We start from the raw sequence: 17591 nt of genomic DNA, 5'->3' as shown, positions 1-17591 counted from the left end.
TTTGTGAGCAAACAAAAGTGTACTCAAGGAGGACCCCTCGTGCTTCTGTGAACCGGGCGTGGGCCAGACCGTGGTCTACCTTGTGGTCCACTGTCCGGCGTTCGGAAGACTGCGAGCAGATTCCGAATGCCGGATGGGCAGAAAGATAGAGGAAGAGAGTATCTCGGCCATCATGCAAGAAGAAGGGGAGAGAGAATGCTTCCTCAGTTACTGCAGGAAGGTAGTGATAAATGCCATAGGTAAAAATAAAACACAGTAATAGATTCAAATAGACTTGAATATGAATAAAAAAGTAAAGCAAACACTAAAACAAAGATAAAAAATAGTACCAAAAATAGTGCAATAAACAGTATAATTTAATATGATAATTATAAAGAAATTATGTGTTAAATGTATGAACAATAAATGTAATGTTGCAAAATAAAATAGTAAGGAAACCTAGAATGTAGTGGTTGAGGAAGGGTGTATGGCTAATGGAATGAAAGAGAAAGACTGGGAAAATTGTAGAACGAAAGAAACAGTACGACAGATAATATGATACATGAAAGAGGAGAATGATAATAATAAAAAATTATATGAATAAATTATTAGAAATAGAAAGTCCCTGTCCCACACGAGATAGGGGAACGAGAGATCCCTAATAGCGGGGACCATAAAAAAAGTGTAAGTGTCCAGAGAATTGAACCCGTGACCAATGATCGAAAGGCTCACTACTCTACCACTAGGCTACTTCTGCTCATAGAGATAAAAGTCAATGATTAGTACTAATCCTGGCCAAAGCACCGGAAGTACGCTAAAGTGGTATATTCAGAAGTTCTGGAAGTATTTCACAGGATTGGGAGCTCTTATGTATCTTTGAAGTTCACCATGAAGTGACTAATCTCAAGGACTTCCACGAGAAGATGTCGGGTGAAACCTCGACTTGGACAGTTATTATTGTTTGGACAACTTCGCCACCACTTCAGAAAGCGTTAACACTGGAAGAAGAAGTGTCTGAAGAAACTCCTGCTTATATCTATGATCGAAGGTTGGCGTCCCCTGATTCTTTTGACGAATAAAAATGAACACCTGTTTCAGTAAGATGTCCAGCATCAGTATGCAGCAGGTCAAGTTCTGCGGTTTCATGTCGTCGTCCTTCTCCCGCTTCATGTCCGTGTCTTCGCGTGAGCCGTTAATGTCAGTTTCCTTTGGCTTACCACCATCTAAAAAATCACAAATATAATTAAATACTTTGTACTGAAACAAAAGTAATTGGAGTAAATTATTTCACTATAAATACTTTATATATTGATAAAATGTGAAACAAATACAGATCGATTCAGGTGCTAAACGTCAATATAAATCTGCAACCTAAAACTTCCATTTGAACACAAGCACGCACCCTGTGTATTGAATTGCTTGTCTGAATTGGCAGTGGGCATTGGTATGCCCACTAGAGGGTCCGACGACATAATTAAGATCGCTGAATGCTGGCCTAGCAGTGGGCGTTCATAGGCTGAAAAGCAGAAGAAGCAACCTGTGGTTTTTTTAATGTATGATCTGTGTTATATTAGGAGATCTCTCCACCCTTACCCCCTCCACCTCCCGTAAATATTTCATAAATTTTATACTTTTATTTCACTTTCTCCTTCCATCACAATCTAATAAATTTCAGTTTTCTACTGTGCATTTAATATAGTACTAGAATTAAACGCGTTTTTTAAATGGCCCCCGCTTTTGGGAGCCTCTCGTACCCCCTATCTGATGTGCGACAGGGACTTTTTATTTTCATTTATTTACTTTTTCACAGACATTTTTTATTTCCTTTCTCTTCTTTCATACTTCATATTATCTTTCGTTCATTTCTATCTATCCACAATTCCAATATCTTTCCCTTTCGCTCTGTATCGCCTTTCATTTATTCCTCATTACTTGTTACATTTTCTTATGTTATATTATTATTGTATATCACATTTTTATTATTTTATTTCTTTATAGGAATATTACATATTGATTTGTTTTACATTATTTTTGATTTTTGTTTTTTTTACATTTTTATTGGCTTTTGTTTTTCTCTATTACATTTCTTATTATTTTTTTACAGAGTATGAGGAACTGTTCTTTGCTTTTTTCGTCGCTTATCAGGAAGGCTATTGTGTCCTCTGTGATTTTTACGCCAGACCGGGACTCAAAGTCCCCCGAATGCGGGACACTGGGCCACAAGATGGATCACGGTCTAGCCCACGCCCGGTTCACAGAAGCACGAGGAGTCCTCCTTGAGCTGGAACCTGTGGAGGTACTCAGAGAACCCCCCGTGCCCCGTGAAGAGTTGAGCCGAGACCGCGTCCACCACGATACTGCGGAGCACGCGGTAGGCTGAAGGACTTAAACGCGTTATACGAAGTTACTACCCACCAGGATCAACAGCTGTGGCTTTCACTCACTACGCGGTATTTTGATGTGATGCTCTGAATGTCCAAAGGGATTGGTCGTTATCATTAGAACATAATACCTCTTAATCAAAACAACATACCTGGCGGAGCTTTAACCAAGCTTTCGGGCATGTTGACCACACAGTGACTGAACAGGTCGAACAATTGAGACAGCGGTATTTTCACTTCCAGAAAGGAAATCCTCTGTAACAAATATAACGACTAAGTAAGAAACTATCACTTCGACTTTTTCTTTGACTAATACAGTCGTTATATTTTTAATGGAATCAGGCGTTATTTTGCGGAAGTCCATCCTTAGTAAGAAAAGGACCAATATTTAGCCACCTCCGCACATGCACGTGTTGAGTGATTTGACGGTGGGAGTTGTCTAGTTCGCATTGTTTGCCGCATGCGCATTTGTCAGCGGGCTGGCGGGCGGTGCACTTTGTTGCACGACTACCACTGCATGTGCGGAAGAGGCTAAATATTGATCCTTTTCTTACTTAAGATGGACTTCCGCAAGGTAATGCCTAATTCCATTAAAACCCAAACGATATTCCCATCATAACAGTGCCTTATTTATCACCAATATTAAGGTAAGGAAGCAAGACACTCCAAGTACCTAGTACGAATATGGGTAATTTTTATAACTATTATTCGAGAGAATGATTTACTAAAAAAATACTTATTACTAATGTGTGCGAATCACTTTCAAAAGGACCTAGTACTAGGCAGTATGAGTATCTTCCAAAAGTACCTAATGCAAGTGAGTTTGAGTAACTTTTAAAAGTACCTAGTACTAGGCAGTATGAGTATCTTCCAAAAGTACCTAATGCAAGTGAGTTTGAGTAACTTTTAAAAGTACCTAGTACAATGCAGTATGAGTATCTTCTTAAAGTACCTAGTACGAGTAAATGTAAGTAACTTTTAAAGGTAATCAACACTAATCTTACCAGTAGTACCTAATACAACTAACTTTTAAAATTATAATGTACATGTGACTATGGGTAACTTTTAAAAGTAAGTAGTACTAATGATTATGAGATACTTTTAAAATTACTTAGACAAATCTTAATACTAAGACTGTTTAGTATACTCCCTGACAATCTCACCTGGAACCACTCTAGCACGGGTTGGACAGTGTCAGGTCGAGGTGTGGCAGTAACCTTCAGTGTAGCAAAGTTATAGAGCTTCCGTTCCTCTACGCAGCCCACTCCGCCTTCCGCTTCCAGGATCTTACCCACTGGTACTTTCAGCTCCATCAACTCCTGTAAGTGACAGAAATATCAACAAAATTAGTTTCAGAGATTTCAGATGTACACGCAAAATAATAAGTACCAAAAATGTAAATAACAAATGTTTGATTCAAATAGGTAATGGTTAACAATGTCATTATTTTAAATACTCCTTAACATGTAACCTCTAGCTTCTTAATGGATTCAGGCGTTATTTTGCGGAAGTCCATACTAAGTAAGAAAACGACCAATATATAGCTACTTTCGCCATGCAGCAGTAGTCGTGCAATAAATGCATAGCGGAAGTAGGTATATATTGGTACTTTTTTTATCTAGCTTCTTTGTTTTGTTTTAATGAGACGTAATTTTGTCGCGATGCAATATGTTACTATGTTTTCATGTTGAGCGCGCAATATTACCGAGGAAATTTGATTATTAACCAAATGATAAATTATGTTTTTCATGCCTTATTGTGGCGATAGCATATTACTAGTAATACTGTGATCAAAAAGTAAAGTGAATTTGTTAATAAAATGTAAATTCTTTATTATTCATCCAAATCATTTTCACACACTTCAAAATAATCCCCGTCCAATAAAACGCACTTTTGGCAACGCAAAACGTAAATTACAATTTCATCTCACCTTTTGATCACAGTAATAAATGCATATTTTCATCATTTAAAAAAAAAAACAAATCGCGTTCAGAAACCATCACAATTAGGTTATTTCCTAACAACAAATAGGTTGTGTGTCGAGTTTGTTCTTTTCAATCTTCGTCTGTTTTTTTATAATAAACGTGAAATATAAATCCATGGGTGATGGAAGATTGGTTCTAGGTGTAGCTAAAAGAAAATAAATACATTTAAAAAACTTTTAAGTTAAACGGTTTTTTGATACCCATATTGTGGTGGTTGTAGAAAAATATGTACCTAGTCCGCCATATTGGAACGGCGTCCATCTTGAATTTTAAATTTTGACATAATCATCGTGTTTTACTAGTGTAGCCCTTTCATTTGATACCCATATTGAGGGGGTTAAGGAAAAATATGTAATCCGCCATTTTGTATCGGCGGCCATCTTAGATTTATAATGTTATTGATTTTATTGTATTGTATTGTCATCTAAATTAAATGTGTGTACCAAATTTCAGATCAATTTGACAACGGGAAGGTGCTTAAGTTTTAATTTCTAATTTTGACCCAAATAAATAAGCAAATAAATTCCGTACGGGTCAAACTAAATAAAAGCGTTTAATAAAATTGGGATTCTAACTAGATCTAACTGGTTACTTTTAAAAGTGACTCTTACATTAATCAGTATGAGTTACTTTGCAAAGAACTTAATTAATTTTACAATTAAAAATAATTTTAATCAAGTAGACATATACACACACTTTTGAATCGTCAATTATCTGTCTGTCCTTCTGTTCTGTTCTTAATGCTAAGTTCTTTTATATAAACTTCTCATATTGTATACTCACTTTTTCAGGAACATCTTCGCAAATTGCCTCCATCCAATACGGCATGATATAATCCCAGATGGACTGAGTTATAATACCGTATGGTATTAAACAGTACAACCTGAAACATTACTTCTATAATCATCATTATTTCAGACGTTAAACGCCCACCGCTGGACTAAGAATGTATTTTATATACTTATTTATATAAATAGTTATAGATTTTAAGAAAGTGATACTATCTTTTGTTAAAATGTTTCAAAAATTTCTTTGTTACAATATTACAAGAATGAACAGAGAGTGGACAAGAGACTTTATCTTCTATATCTCTCTTTTGTCAGACGCTCCCATTGCAAGGTATAGGCCTCCCCCAAAAATATCGATGGAAGGATTCACCAGGTGGGTGATCGCAGTGAGGTATTATGATACATAGAAGACGCAGCTGCCTATCCTCTAGAAACTTCTTTATGAGCAGTGGCAATCCTATATATATAATGCACAAAGTGTGAATTGTATAAGATTGTATCTAATCGATTCAGGCGTTATTTTGCAGAAATCCATCCTAAGTAAGAAAAGGACCAATATATAGCTACTTCCGCCATGCAGCAGTAGTCGTGCAATAAAGTGCACCGCCCGCCAGCCCGCTGATAAATGCGCATGCGGCAAACAATGTGAATTACACAACTACCACCGTTAAATCACTCAACACGTGTTTCACCCCTCCACGGGGCATCCACAGGAGTAATGTTACACCGATTAGTGCCAAACACAGAGTGAGCTAGCCCGCATGCACATTTATCAGCAGGCGGTGCACTTTATTGCACGACTACAGCTGCATAGCGGAAGTAGCTATATATTTCTTACGTATAAGATTATATCACGAAAATCGATTATAACCCCCGAATTACAATCTAAGAGGAAAATTTAAGATTAATTAAAACGCAAAACGCAAGCCTTCCGTCTATATCAATGAAATAACTTCTGGTCTGGATACCGCAGACCGATAAGCGTAAGACAGATATAGTCTTTCAATTATGTCTTCTCGTAGATGCCCCACGTCCCCTTTAGGGGATCCCATAGCCTAATCACTCTATGAAGCATCCGGTGAAACAATGTAAAATCTCGTGGACTTATCCGAAGAAATAAAAGTATGTAGCTTCTAAAGTCAAGTATCCCCTGGGAGTTCTAAAGAAATCTTAGATTAAGCTCAGGCAGCTTGCTCTTAAAAACCAGATAAATCGACAAATGGCAGTTGAGTAACAGTGAAAGTACGATCTTAAAAAAGGTAAATCAATAGAGATACCTATTTCCACCAGTGGATGTGACTCTGGTGTCTAAATGAGAGGGCATGTCATCAAATTCAATATTCAACCGAGAGAGCAAGACGACTAAAGGTAGTGGAGGAAAGTAATGTGAAATTTTTTTGGAGAAAATAAAAACCCTGTTCCCACGTAGATAGGGGTGGAACGAGAGGTCTCCAATAGCGGTGACCACAAAAAAAAGTTCGTGGAGGAAATGTATTCTGTCTGATGCTCCTGCGTGATACTACCAGCAGTACCTGGTCCAATACTGGGCAAATGCTACAAGGAGCCGTAAATCCCGAAAAAACATAAATAAGCACGTTTTCGAGCTTGTATTTTGGACCTGGATGGGGTTTAATCACTGTCACTAAAAATGTTAAAAACATCAACACTTATAGAAGTATAATCCAGAATTAAAAGGCGTTCCCCTCAAGTTATATGTCGTGGAAAGTTATTTGACCGGAAACTCCGATGTCTGCGCGTGCGCATGCAATATGCTCTCAACTTTAAACTAATTATATACCTATTATAATGATTTATTTTTCTTTAAAACAACGTTATATGGATGTGTTATAAATAGCAAGTATATTCATATATCACCTGTTAAGTCCGTCTTTGAGGTGCTGAGTCTTGGACGCGAGGGTGTCCCAGTGACCAGCGTGGCGGGTGTGCGGAGGTGGGTGGGGTAACAGGCAGTGGCGTAGAACACGGCCGTGGGTATTTGCGACGCCACGAACCCATCCGCACACGTGTTCCAGCTTCAACTTCTCTACCGTATTCGCTATCTCACCTGTCGAGCAAAACGTACATGAGGTACAAAGGTTAGGTTAGGTTAGACAAAGTTTAGGTTAGGTTAGACAAAGGTTAGATGATGATGTTCCCCTACCATAAACGGGGCCTTCGGAGTCGCGGGAGTTTACGGTGGGGGTCCTAAACTCCCATTAGCTTCTGTGACTCTGAGGCGGACAATAGGTCGATGTGGTCTCGAACCGTCGTGATAGCACCACGAGGGTTTTTGAGGTAGCGTGAACCATATACGCATACCTCGGGACGGGCTATCTAGAATACAGCGCGAGGGATGACCGCATGGCGATCCGAGCGCAGAGGGCGATCACCGGGGGGGTTTAGTGGGTAGGAATCTCACATACCCCTGTCCTCCCCCCAGAGGCGGGGCGTCTTAAACGTCCGGAAGATTTCCCCCCCCCGAAACCAAAAAAAAATACAAAGGTTAGGTTAGGTTAGATAAAGGCATATAGCTATATATATAGGCTATATTCGTTAATTTATTTATATATTCATGTTATTTTCACAATTTTATGTACATCGTTGTCGTCGTTTCAGGCCATACACGCCTACTACAAATATATATTTTAATGTAAAATTATTTTATTTTGTGAAACAAAAAAGTATTTACCAGTGTAAGAGAAGGAAGTGACATGGAACCAGTGGAACAGCACGGATAGAAGGCGCCCGAGGATCTCATCTGGAGTATCAGGATTCGGTGTACAAAGACCCACCATCAGCCAAGCCCCATACCTTACACAAATACCCTTAATCAATAATTGGCCGTAGATGTAAAAGTTTCAAAGAGGTGAATGCTGAAATAAAATGTATTAAAGAAGAGTAATAGAAATAGTGAAGAACAGAATAGAAGAGTGATAAGAAAACTCAAACTGAAAAAAAAGTTCCTGTCCTCAATATGACATAGTATGAGAAGCTTCAAAAACAGGGCCATTAAAAAAGAGAAGAATTTACATGTATGTACAATGTATGGTACACGCTATCCAAAATGTTATGGTTTCAGGAATTAAAAATAAGGTGAGGAAATTTGTAAAAACCTGTAATGTATAAAAAAATGTCTAAAATAAAATTTCCCCGTCTTTAATATGATGGGGGTATGAGAGTCCTCAAAAATGAGGCCATTAAAAGAGACTAATATACATGTATGTATAATGTATGGTACACGCCATCCAAAATTTTATGGTTTCAGGAATTAACAATAAGGTGAGATAATTTGAAAAAGCCTTTTCGTACTATAAAAGAAAAAATGTTTAAAATTAAATTTCCCCTCAAAAATGGGGCCATAAAAAAAGAGGTAAATGTTCATTGATTTATGATACACGCTATCCAAAATGTTTCAGGAATAAAAAGATAGGGTAAGTATAAGTCAGCAAAAGCTTTTCCAAAATACATATTACAATTCATTATTGTTTATTATCTGGAACTATGGACTTTGAAAATGAAAGAAAAATTGGTATTATATATTTCAGACTGATAAATGACCTTCATTCAAGAGACCTAAATATTCCAAAGTTTTTTTTTTAATATGTGGAAATCACCTGCTGTAAATTTAAAAAATATACTACTATGTATTCTTAATTATATCTGTGAAAGTTTATTTACCTGCCAAGTAGCTGACGATCCTCAACGGAGATAGGATCCGGTAGATCGACGGCCAGTGGCGGCTTCAGTTGCTCCGAAGAACTATCTGGATCCTCCATGTTTATTGGCTTCGCTTCCTTCAAGAGGCTGCGAATGATTTACAATCTAAGACACATTTTCACATGGTTCATTATCCCTTGATACATATCTATCAGAACCACAGAATTATTCAATCATCAACATTTGTCTATGTTAAAATTACAACATCATAATTCGTGATGAGTTTCAGATGTCATGTCATGATGAAACAATCACTAATAAGTCAGTAAATGAATGTTTCAACTTCATCAAACACCAAGTTACATGGTGACGCTTAGTGACAGTGGGGGTGGACCAGAACATGGAACATGATCACGACCACTCTGACCAGATTGCACTAATGAAAAGAAATATTTTAAATATTGGTATCTGTTTGTTACATACTTTATAAACCGTCATCATCATCATTATTTCAGGACGTCCACAGCTGGACATAAAGTTTAAATCCACATAGATACCAGTAAGACTGGAAGTGGTTTTCATCCAACGTCTTCTCGTCTTGCATCTGGAAATAGACCTTTCAAATTGACACAGCAATATTTGTGATAGAAGCGGCAAATGTTAGACTATGAGACTTGTCTGATGTCACATGATCTTACAGTAGAAGAATGGAGATAGAATCACACACAGTGCAATGTGTTTTCACCCCTAGGAGCTTTCACTATAGATATATATTCATTTATATTAGCTGGTAGATGCTTGCTGCAAAACATTGGCCTTCCCTAAGGACTGCCACGATGATTAGTCTTACGTTACTCACATCCAGCGACTTCCCATGAAGTTGTTGGATGGATGTTTTAGGTCCACATAGTGGGCCTTACCAACCCAATAATGTGCCCCTCCCACTTTCACTTCAGACAAGCTTTTCGAACTACATCCGTAATTTTATTTTTTCTGCAAATCTCGTATATACTTGAGGGAATTTAAAATAAAGGTAATTAGTTACCAGATGGATCTCTGTCCAAAAGAGAAACGAGGGTAATCGACACTGTCGTAACAATAAAATAGTCGTTATCAAATCGTACCCCCGTTACTACTACTACCCGCCCCCCTTAGCACTACTACTACTACTACCCCCGTTACTACTACTGCCACCCGGTACTACTACTACCCCCTTATTACTAATTCCTCCCCCCCCTTACTCCACAAAAAGTTATCTGCTTTCAATAGTGAAAAATTAAAATGTTGGCTTGACTTCACCTATGAATGAAGGCAAATAATAGTTAAAGGAACTCAGCGACTGTTTTTCATATTTACGCACCGCAAACATCTATACATCTAAAATTAAAACTTTTTGTCGAATTTTGAGAATAATTTACAAATGCAGGCTGCATGGTCTACCGGAAACAGCTAAAGTTTGAGGATCTCTGGTCTCTATTAATGAATTATAAATCTTGTTTTTGAACTTAAAAGGAAATGGTGAAATCTTTGTAATTTTGGATTCCATTTAAGACGTCAATGGTAAATTTAGTAAAACATTTTTTAACCTTTACAGGCAAAGCATATAACCTGTGTTTCGCCTGATGGTAGGCAATGACCAGGTCTACCATGGTACATGCTTACGTAGATATCTATTCACTCTTGTCTTGAAGAATCCTAATTTATAGTTGGCTGAAAACAATGACGCCGGTAGGTTGTTCGAATTCTTGGCTGTTCGAAATATAAAAGTGGTAACGAAATTTTTAGTGAAGGTGGAAGGAATTTCAACCGTGTACGGATGTTCTCCGACGGTAGAAAGGATATGGTCAAAACGATGCACGCTTTTCAAAATGCAGTATATAGAATACCGATAAACTGGCAACTTTTCTCCGATGCTCCAAGATTTGAAGCTTAGCATTGAAGAGTAAATAAAGGAACAGACCTGATGACTGCCTCCACGAGGTTGGTCTGCATATCGCTATCCATGTGCCAGGCGGGCGGCAGGCGCGAGTGGATGACGTGGTCACCACCGCGACGGCTGTTATGTCGGTTTCCGTGACACTGTTGGCAGTACCTGGATAAACTGTCACCATCACAAACGGGGCAAACAGGAGTTCTGCTCACAAGTATGCTATGTAAATAAAAACATAAGTGTTTGACTTTCGTCCCACAACTTATCTAATTAGTAAGTAATAAAGTAAGGATGCGTTTACATGAGGACCAAATGACATTGACATAAGTAATATTTACATCTATCAATAAACTTACACATACTTACACACTTTCATATACTCACTCATACTCTGGTGCACGTATCCGCATACACAAACACTCTCATACAATCCACTCATATAATCCACACTCAGGCCCACTAATACACACAAGTACACAAATACAAACACATACGCCATCTTCCATACACACTCACATTCTACACTTACATTCAACGCTCAAGCCTATATGCAGATATCTATTGAGGAATATAATATACAACTTGCCAAGCGGATTGGCGATCACAGTTTGGCATTATGGTATGCAGAGGATGCTGCTGCCCATCCTCTGAAAGATTGTGGAATGGAACCTGCGACTTAGGATCGCAAATCTCGGTTCTTTACCACATGTAGCCACAGCTCGAATGAAATGTAAATACACAAATTGTTGCTTGCTCACTAAAAAAAAGTAATTGTGTAAACAAATCTTTACATTCAATTGTAAGGATTTGTCTACACAATTACTGATGGCGCTGTATTAAATTTATTAGGTTAATATAACATAGTAAATAAAAAAAGAATTTCTTCACCTGATCGGATGGTTGCCATTGTAGCTGGCACATTCGTTGGAGAAGCAGATGGAGTATGCCGATTTGTCAGTGGAGCGGCAGTTCTGGAAATAATAAAGTTATAGAACAAAGATTTGTAGCTGCCACTTGAATCTTTACTTTTTATCTCAATATTTAAGCACACTGTTATTTCTGAAAGAATCGATTTATGATACGATGCATCATACATTAATTGATACCCAATGATCTATACCAGGGGTGGCTAAGTTCTTTGATAGTTGGGAATCATTTTTAGAAATTTAAAAATAATATTTATTAAAAATATGTAAAAAGTGTATTTACTTTAGATAAATAAATTGAAACAAGTAATTATTTCAAATTTGATATACATGGTGACGATAGCACACCTCTGTAATTATTTTAAATGCCGGACAGTTACATATGGTCGGTATTTGAATTGAACAGACGAATACTTTGTTTCGGAACTATGATATACGCAAAATAAATTTAAATATTGAAATAATTGTACAATCTAGCAAAAATAATCGTTCGAAGATACACATGTTGACCACAGGTTGGCCACCCCTGATGCATACATTCCCCCCTTTAAAGCGTTTACAGTACCCGGCGATAAATATTGCACAAATACCTTTGGAAAGAGACAATCGCCTAATTTCGGCTTTGTAGAGCGTTATCTCCTTCGCACGAAATACAACGTCTGACAAAACGTCATATAGGTAATGTGGGACAGAGATAGTGCTCTACGATGTCGATATTAGCCGATTGTCTCTTTCCAAAGGTCGATGTCCAATATAGTATACTTGTTCATTACTAACCTTATTCTCGCAAACCATTGACACTTGTTGCTGAGGGTGAAGAATGTCGAAGAATCGTTGGTTGGGGTGATCCCTGTAAAAGATTTTTTTATCCTTTATAAGCGAAGTATTTGACCTCCGTCTCGGCTGATATTAAGCGATGATCTACGATGCTACATGCTTGCCTGCAAGAAACCTAACCTTTTTTTTCTATTTCGGTGGGGGAAATCTTCGGGTGTTCAAGATGCCTCTGGGGGGAGGACAGGGGTATGTGGGATTCCTACCCACTAACCCCCCCCCCCCCCCCCGGTGGTCGCCATCTGCGCTAAACGGGGGACCGCGGTATCTCCCGGTCAGGGATCGCCACGCGGTCTTCCCTCGCGTCGTGCTATTTTTCGATAGCCCGTCCCAGGTCGTTCGTGTATATGCTACCCCCGAAACCCTCGTGGTGCAATCACGATGGTTCGAGACCAGGTCGAACCATCGTCCGCCTCAGAGTTACTAACTAACCTAAACTAACTCTTGCCTTGAAGACTCCTAAGTTATAATTGTCTGGAAACAGCGACGCCGGTAGGTTGTTCCTGGGCTATAAAATATTAGCGAAACGCTTAGTGCGTTTGGAAGGAAATTTCAACCGTGTACAGATGTCGTTTGCGTCTTGTTGTCCAATGGAAGAAAGGTGATGGAGAAATTATTTGTTATAATTCCGCTGCACAATTTCTAAAATGCAATCTTTAGTATAGAACACCGATAAACTGGAATATTTAATGGAATCAGGCGTTACCTTGGGGAAGTCCACCCTAAGTAAGAAAAGGACCAATATTTAGCCACTTCCGCACATGCAGTGGTAGTCGTGCAACAAAGTGCACCCCGCCCGCCAGCCAGATAAATGCGTATGCGGAAAACAATACAAATTACACAACCGCCACCGCCAAATCACTCAACACGTGTTTCGCCCCTCCACGGGGCATCTTCAGGAGGTATGTTACACCGATTAGTACCAAACACAGAGTCATATACTAATGATATGTATAATATGATAAAATGGAATCTTTACCACGATGCTCCAAGATTTGAAGCTCATATAGATAGGATACTATTTTAAAAAGCATAAACATGCAGTCGTTCGTAAAATTCGAGACTATTTGAGACACATGGTACAAGTACTCGATTTGCTGAGCAGTGGTAGCTCAGAGGTAGAGGACTAAGACCTGCAATCATAGGTCACGGCTTCAATTCCCGTGATACAATCTTATATAGTTCACACTTTGTACATTAATTATATAGGATTGCCACTGCTCATAAAGAAGTTTCTAGAGGATAGACAGCAGCGCCCTCTGCGTACTATAATACCACCATGTGTGTATGTTTGTGTGTGTGATTTGTACTATCTATCATGTACCTCACCATGAAGAAGGAATAGATACATGTTTTTTTTTTTAAATTATGATTAATGTTCCACAGACATTAGCGTCCGTGCGTTTGTTTAACATTTACTTTTGTTTCCAATTTTTTTTTCTGCGCATTTTCTTGCATGTTCCAGAGTTTACGTAAACGAGTATCTTAATCTATCGTAGCGATGATCTAACAATGTCCAGTTTTTAACCTTAAGACTACCACCACTTCCTCATCCCTACTCCATATTGGCATCCTCAGGTTGTGCACCAGTATCTATGCGACGATTGCCTTATTCGCCACATCGATGAACATTACGATCGCATCTTGAGTCTCGTCCGTGCAATACACGCACGAGTTCGTGTGACGTGATATTGCTACATCATAATGGACACTGTTATACAGCCTGATGCCTGTTCGATGGACAACGATGAACGCCTCGCTTTTTAGCTCCTAACCCTCGTGGTAGCTCACCTCCACCAGCTATTTGCGCACATTAATGACCTTCGCCTCAAAGAAGAAACAGTATTCCCCGAAAATCTCGTATTTATTCAAGTTAAAAAATTTACCTATGTATCTCGTTGGCGCACTCGATGCAGAGATATAGAGGTGGTGGTGTATCGGTGGCGAAGGTGACGCTGATGCAGTGGTCGTAGCACACCTTGGCCGCCTCCGCGGTGCCGGCGTTAGGGCACGTGTCGCGCCGGCACAGGAATGGTACCAGGTCATCTAGACACATAGACCCTCGTGTTACTATGCTCAAAGTTTCCCACGGCAAATCCCCGAGATAAAGCTGTTTAAGCAACTTTACCATAGACTAGTAAAGTTATAATGATCATAATGATAGGATCTGGTGTCTCGATGCAAGTCTGTAGCGAAATAATCGCAGATGTTAAAACGCTTTCGCTTATCAGTCAAACCCTCGGTCTGCGCATGCGCAAAATCTCAGGACGCGCTGTGATTGGTCGGTACGTAAGCGGGAGCGTACGATCTTCAGTCTGTTGTCAAAACCGCGTCGCACGCCTTTCAATATTCAATTGTATAAGAATGGCGGACGGCACCAAGTTATGTATGTGATCTGATTGTGAATTTATATTAAATCTTTAATGCTGTGATTGAATAATGAATTAAATACTATTTTATATCTATTTTTATCAATGTTTAATATGTACATTAAACGTATTTAACACCACAAGTCAGTTCAGTCAAGCTGATCTATCTTGACTACCGGTGATAATTTAATGAAAGAATTTAAGCATTAGTTCATCATCATTAATTAAAGCATCATTGAGAAGTCGTTAGAAATAATTTTGGAGGCGGAAAAAAGCCGCCACACTTTCTTGCGTGACAAAACCGTGTAACAAGAAATGTGGAGGTAGATGGGAGATTATGCGTGAATGTAATATAAATGAATGCTGTGAGAATGATAGACAATATTAAGGATGAGAGAAAAAAGATAAAAATAGTGAAAGATGACAGAGAGAAAGAGGATAAAATAGGAAGGTATGTACCCCTGTCCCAAAATTAAGATGATGGAAAGAGAGGTCTTGAAAAAGGGTGTCCGTGAAAAATATCGTAAATTGGATGCATCAAGTTGGTATTAAATATATTTTGGTACCGGAAGACTGCGACAGAATAGTGTCATATGCCAGAGTGATGACAAAAAAAAACAAATAAGACTTTATGGGTTCTTATCTAATCAGTGCGCGATACTTTTAAGTTAAGTCCTGAAGTTTTATGCGATAGAAAATGATATAGATAAATAAAATTACCCCCCTCCAAGTCTCCTAACTCATGTAGTAGAAATATAAAACTATACTTACTAGAAAACTTGCAGAGCAGTCCCTTCCGATCGAAGAGCTTCGCATCAAAAGGCGGCCAGTAGTAGAACAGCAACTTTGCAGCAGAAAGACGAGCGCCCCAGGTCCCATGCGCCACCACGCACAGAACATCTCGCACTGTTTGCTGCTTCATAGACATGAGGCATTCCAGCAGCTGGCAGTGATGTGCTGGGAATATTCCAGATGTATTCATGATCAAGACTTTCATCGTCATCTTCATTTTAGCTGTGAGATACATAAACCTCCCCCAGAAACTTCTAGTATTACCAATTGGAAGCATTCAGCGTCTTTAAATGACCCTGAGGTCATCTGTTCACCTTGTGCCTGAACGTTCTATGTCTAGTTTGCTGTTCCACGATCTACACGATGACATTAGAATATTAAAACCTTCAGCGACCATCTGTTCTGGGCGTTATGAGGCCTTTCTAATTTCTAATTCGATCTCAAATAGGCTTCACTTTAAAAAGATAAAATTCATACATTCAACATTGGAAACTTTAACAGAACTCTTATTGTCTAAGAAGATTTTTTATTAATCTTTTTTTATTTTTGACTCTACTTCGCTTCGCAAGGTGTTATTGATATAGCGAAGAAGCAAAAAAAAACTCCACGACAACATATCTTTTAAATATTAGTTCTGTTAAAAGAACAACAATTACAATGTCGAATAAATGAATTTTGTGATTATCTTATCTTTAAATCTTTATAGGAGGACTATATCCAGAAATGTACGTCTTATAGCTGAAAAAATATATTTCAATGAAAAAGCTAAATTTTCAGGTACCTGGATTGCTGGAATGCTGGAACACCATCATGATAATTGCACCAACCGACTGCGACGCCTGGCTCTCTTCTTCGAGCCCCGAATATTTACGCGCTGGAACGTAAACAGATTTTTTTTCTATCCTCTGTAGCTGATATCCTATTGAGTGACAAGACAAATTTAGGTCTCGTCTTAGAGCCTTTGCAATAGATCAATCTATGGTGCGTCTGCTGAAGCAAGCTAAAATAAGCTTGACGACCTCTCAATCCAGTAATTTCGTTGTACATGGCACCCAAGAGAGTCCATGAGTTTTACCACCTTTACAAGAAATCTGGTATATGCAATACTCTTGAACTTTTTGTTATTTGATATATTTATTAATTTCTTTTGTGATATAGCTATGTTTACATAGAAAACATCGTCATCATCATTTCAGCGATAGGCCATCCACTCTTGCCTATAGGCCTCCCTTATAGGCGTCCAATAACAACGATCGAATGCGACTTGAATCTAGCATCTTTTGACGAGCTCAACAAAGGCGTCTGTCTACATTATGGACGTGCTTCTTTACAATCGCTGATCCATGGTCTTCACTCCAGAACCTTAAAGCTTCAACGGCCATCTGCTCACCGGTCTACATCCAGCGTCTTCTGATAACCTAAACAAGATCGCTTGTCAACTGTGGATAGATGTGCTAAACTGCCCTGGCAGGTCTTACTCCAAAACATTAAGACTAAAGCGACGAAAATATCTTTAAATTTTATAAATAGGTATAAAGATTTCTCGGGATTCCCCTTATATTGTAAACTTACTTATAGTAAAAGGCAGTATATAATAACAAAGAAGATGCAGTATGTCTTGGTGTAAGGATGCGGGGAAAACCGCCACGCAGTACGCCACGAGGTAGGGCAGGTTGTCGATCATGTCGTACTCCAGGAATGGCAGCAGACAGCCCAGGCATTGCAGTACCGCCTGGCCAAAAGCTGCAAAAATTTTGTAATTTTTTGCCAATTTGAATATAATTTATTTGAAAATAATGGTTAAGTCGATTAGAAGTAAATTGATTAGATATAGATAAGTAAAACAAAAAAGCTATATAATGCTATATGCTATTTATTACACTAAAATATAGCACGTATACATAATTATGACATTAAAATTAAAATCCATATAAAACAATCATAACAGTT

At 38.5% G+C, this 17591-nt stretch overlaps 1 protein-coding gene across 1 annotated transcript in view; it reads right to left on the bottom strand.

Moving 5' to 3' along the window:
* unc79 (UNC-79 domain-containing protein) overlaps positions 1-17591 on the bottom strand; it is an 82236-nt gene that overhangs the window by 58146 nt on the left and 6499 nt on the right. Inside the window, exons 4-18 of the mRNA XM_068763858.1 lie at positions 17214-17384; positions 16423-16515; positions 15621-15806; positions 14367-14526; positions 12424-12496; positions 11609-11691; positions 10751-10882; positions 8812-8937; positions 7823-7944; positions 7009-7198; positions 5129-5228; positions 3524-3679; positions 2509-2615; positions 2268-2278; positions 1069-1202 (exon numbers count right to left, since the gene is read on the bottom strand). Of these exons, the coding sequence (XP_068619959.1) occupies positions 1069-1202; positions 2268-2278; positions 2509-2615; positions 3524-3679; positions 5129-5228; positions 7009-7198; positions 7823-7944; positions 8812-8937; positions 10751-10882; positions 11609-11691; positions 12424-12496; positions 14367-14526; positions 15621-15806; positions 16423-16515; positions 17214-17384 (1844 nt within the window). The remainder of the gene's footprint in view (positions 1-1068; positions 1203-2267; positions 2279-2508; positions 2616-3523; positions 3680-5128; positions 5229-7008; positions 7199-7822; positions 7945-8811; positions 8938-10750; positions 10883-11608; positions 11692-12423; positions 12497-14366; positions 14527-15620; positions 15807-16422; positions 16516-17213; positions 17385-17591) is intronic.

Source organism: Battus philenor, unplaced genomic scaffold, assembly GCF_028537555.1.
Source record: "Battus philenor isolate CCGP_79_NKW_IND1 unplaced genomic scaffold, ilBatPhil1.0.hap1 SCAF_18, whole genome shotgun sequence".
NCBI lineage: Eukaryota > Metazoa > Arthropoda > Insecta > Lepidoptera > Papilionidae > Battus > Battus philenor.
Note: the sequence above shows the minus strand (reverse complement) of the source record. Positions and strands in the feature narration are given on the sequence as shown.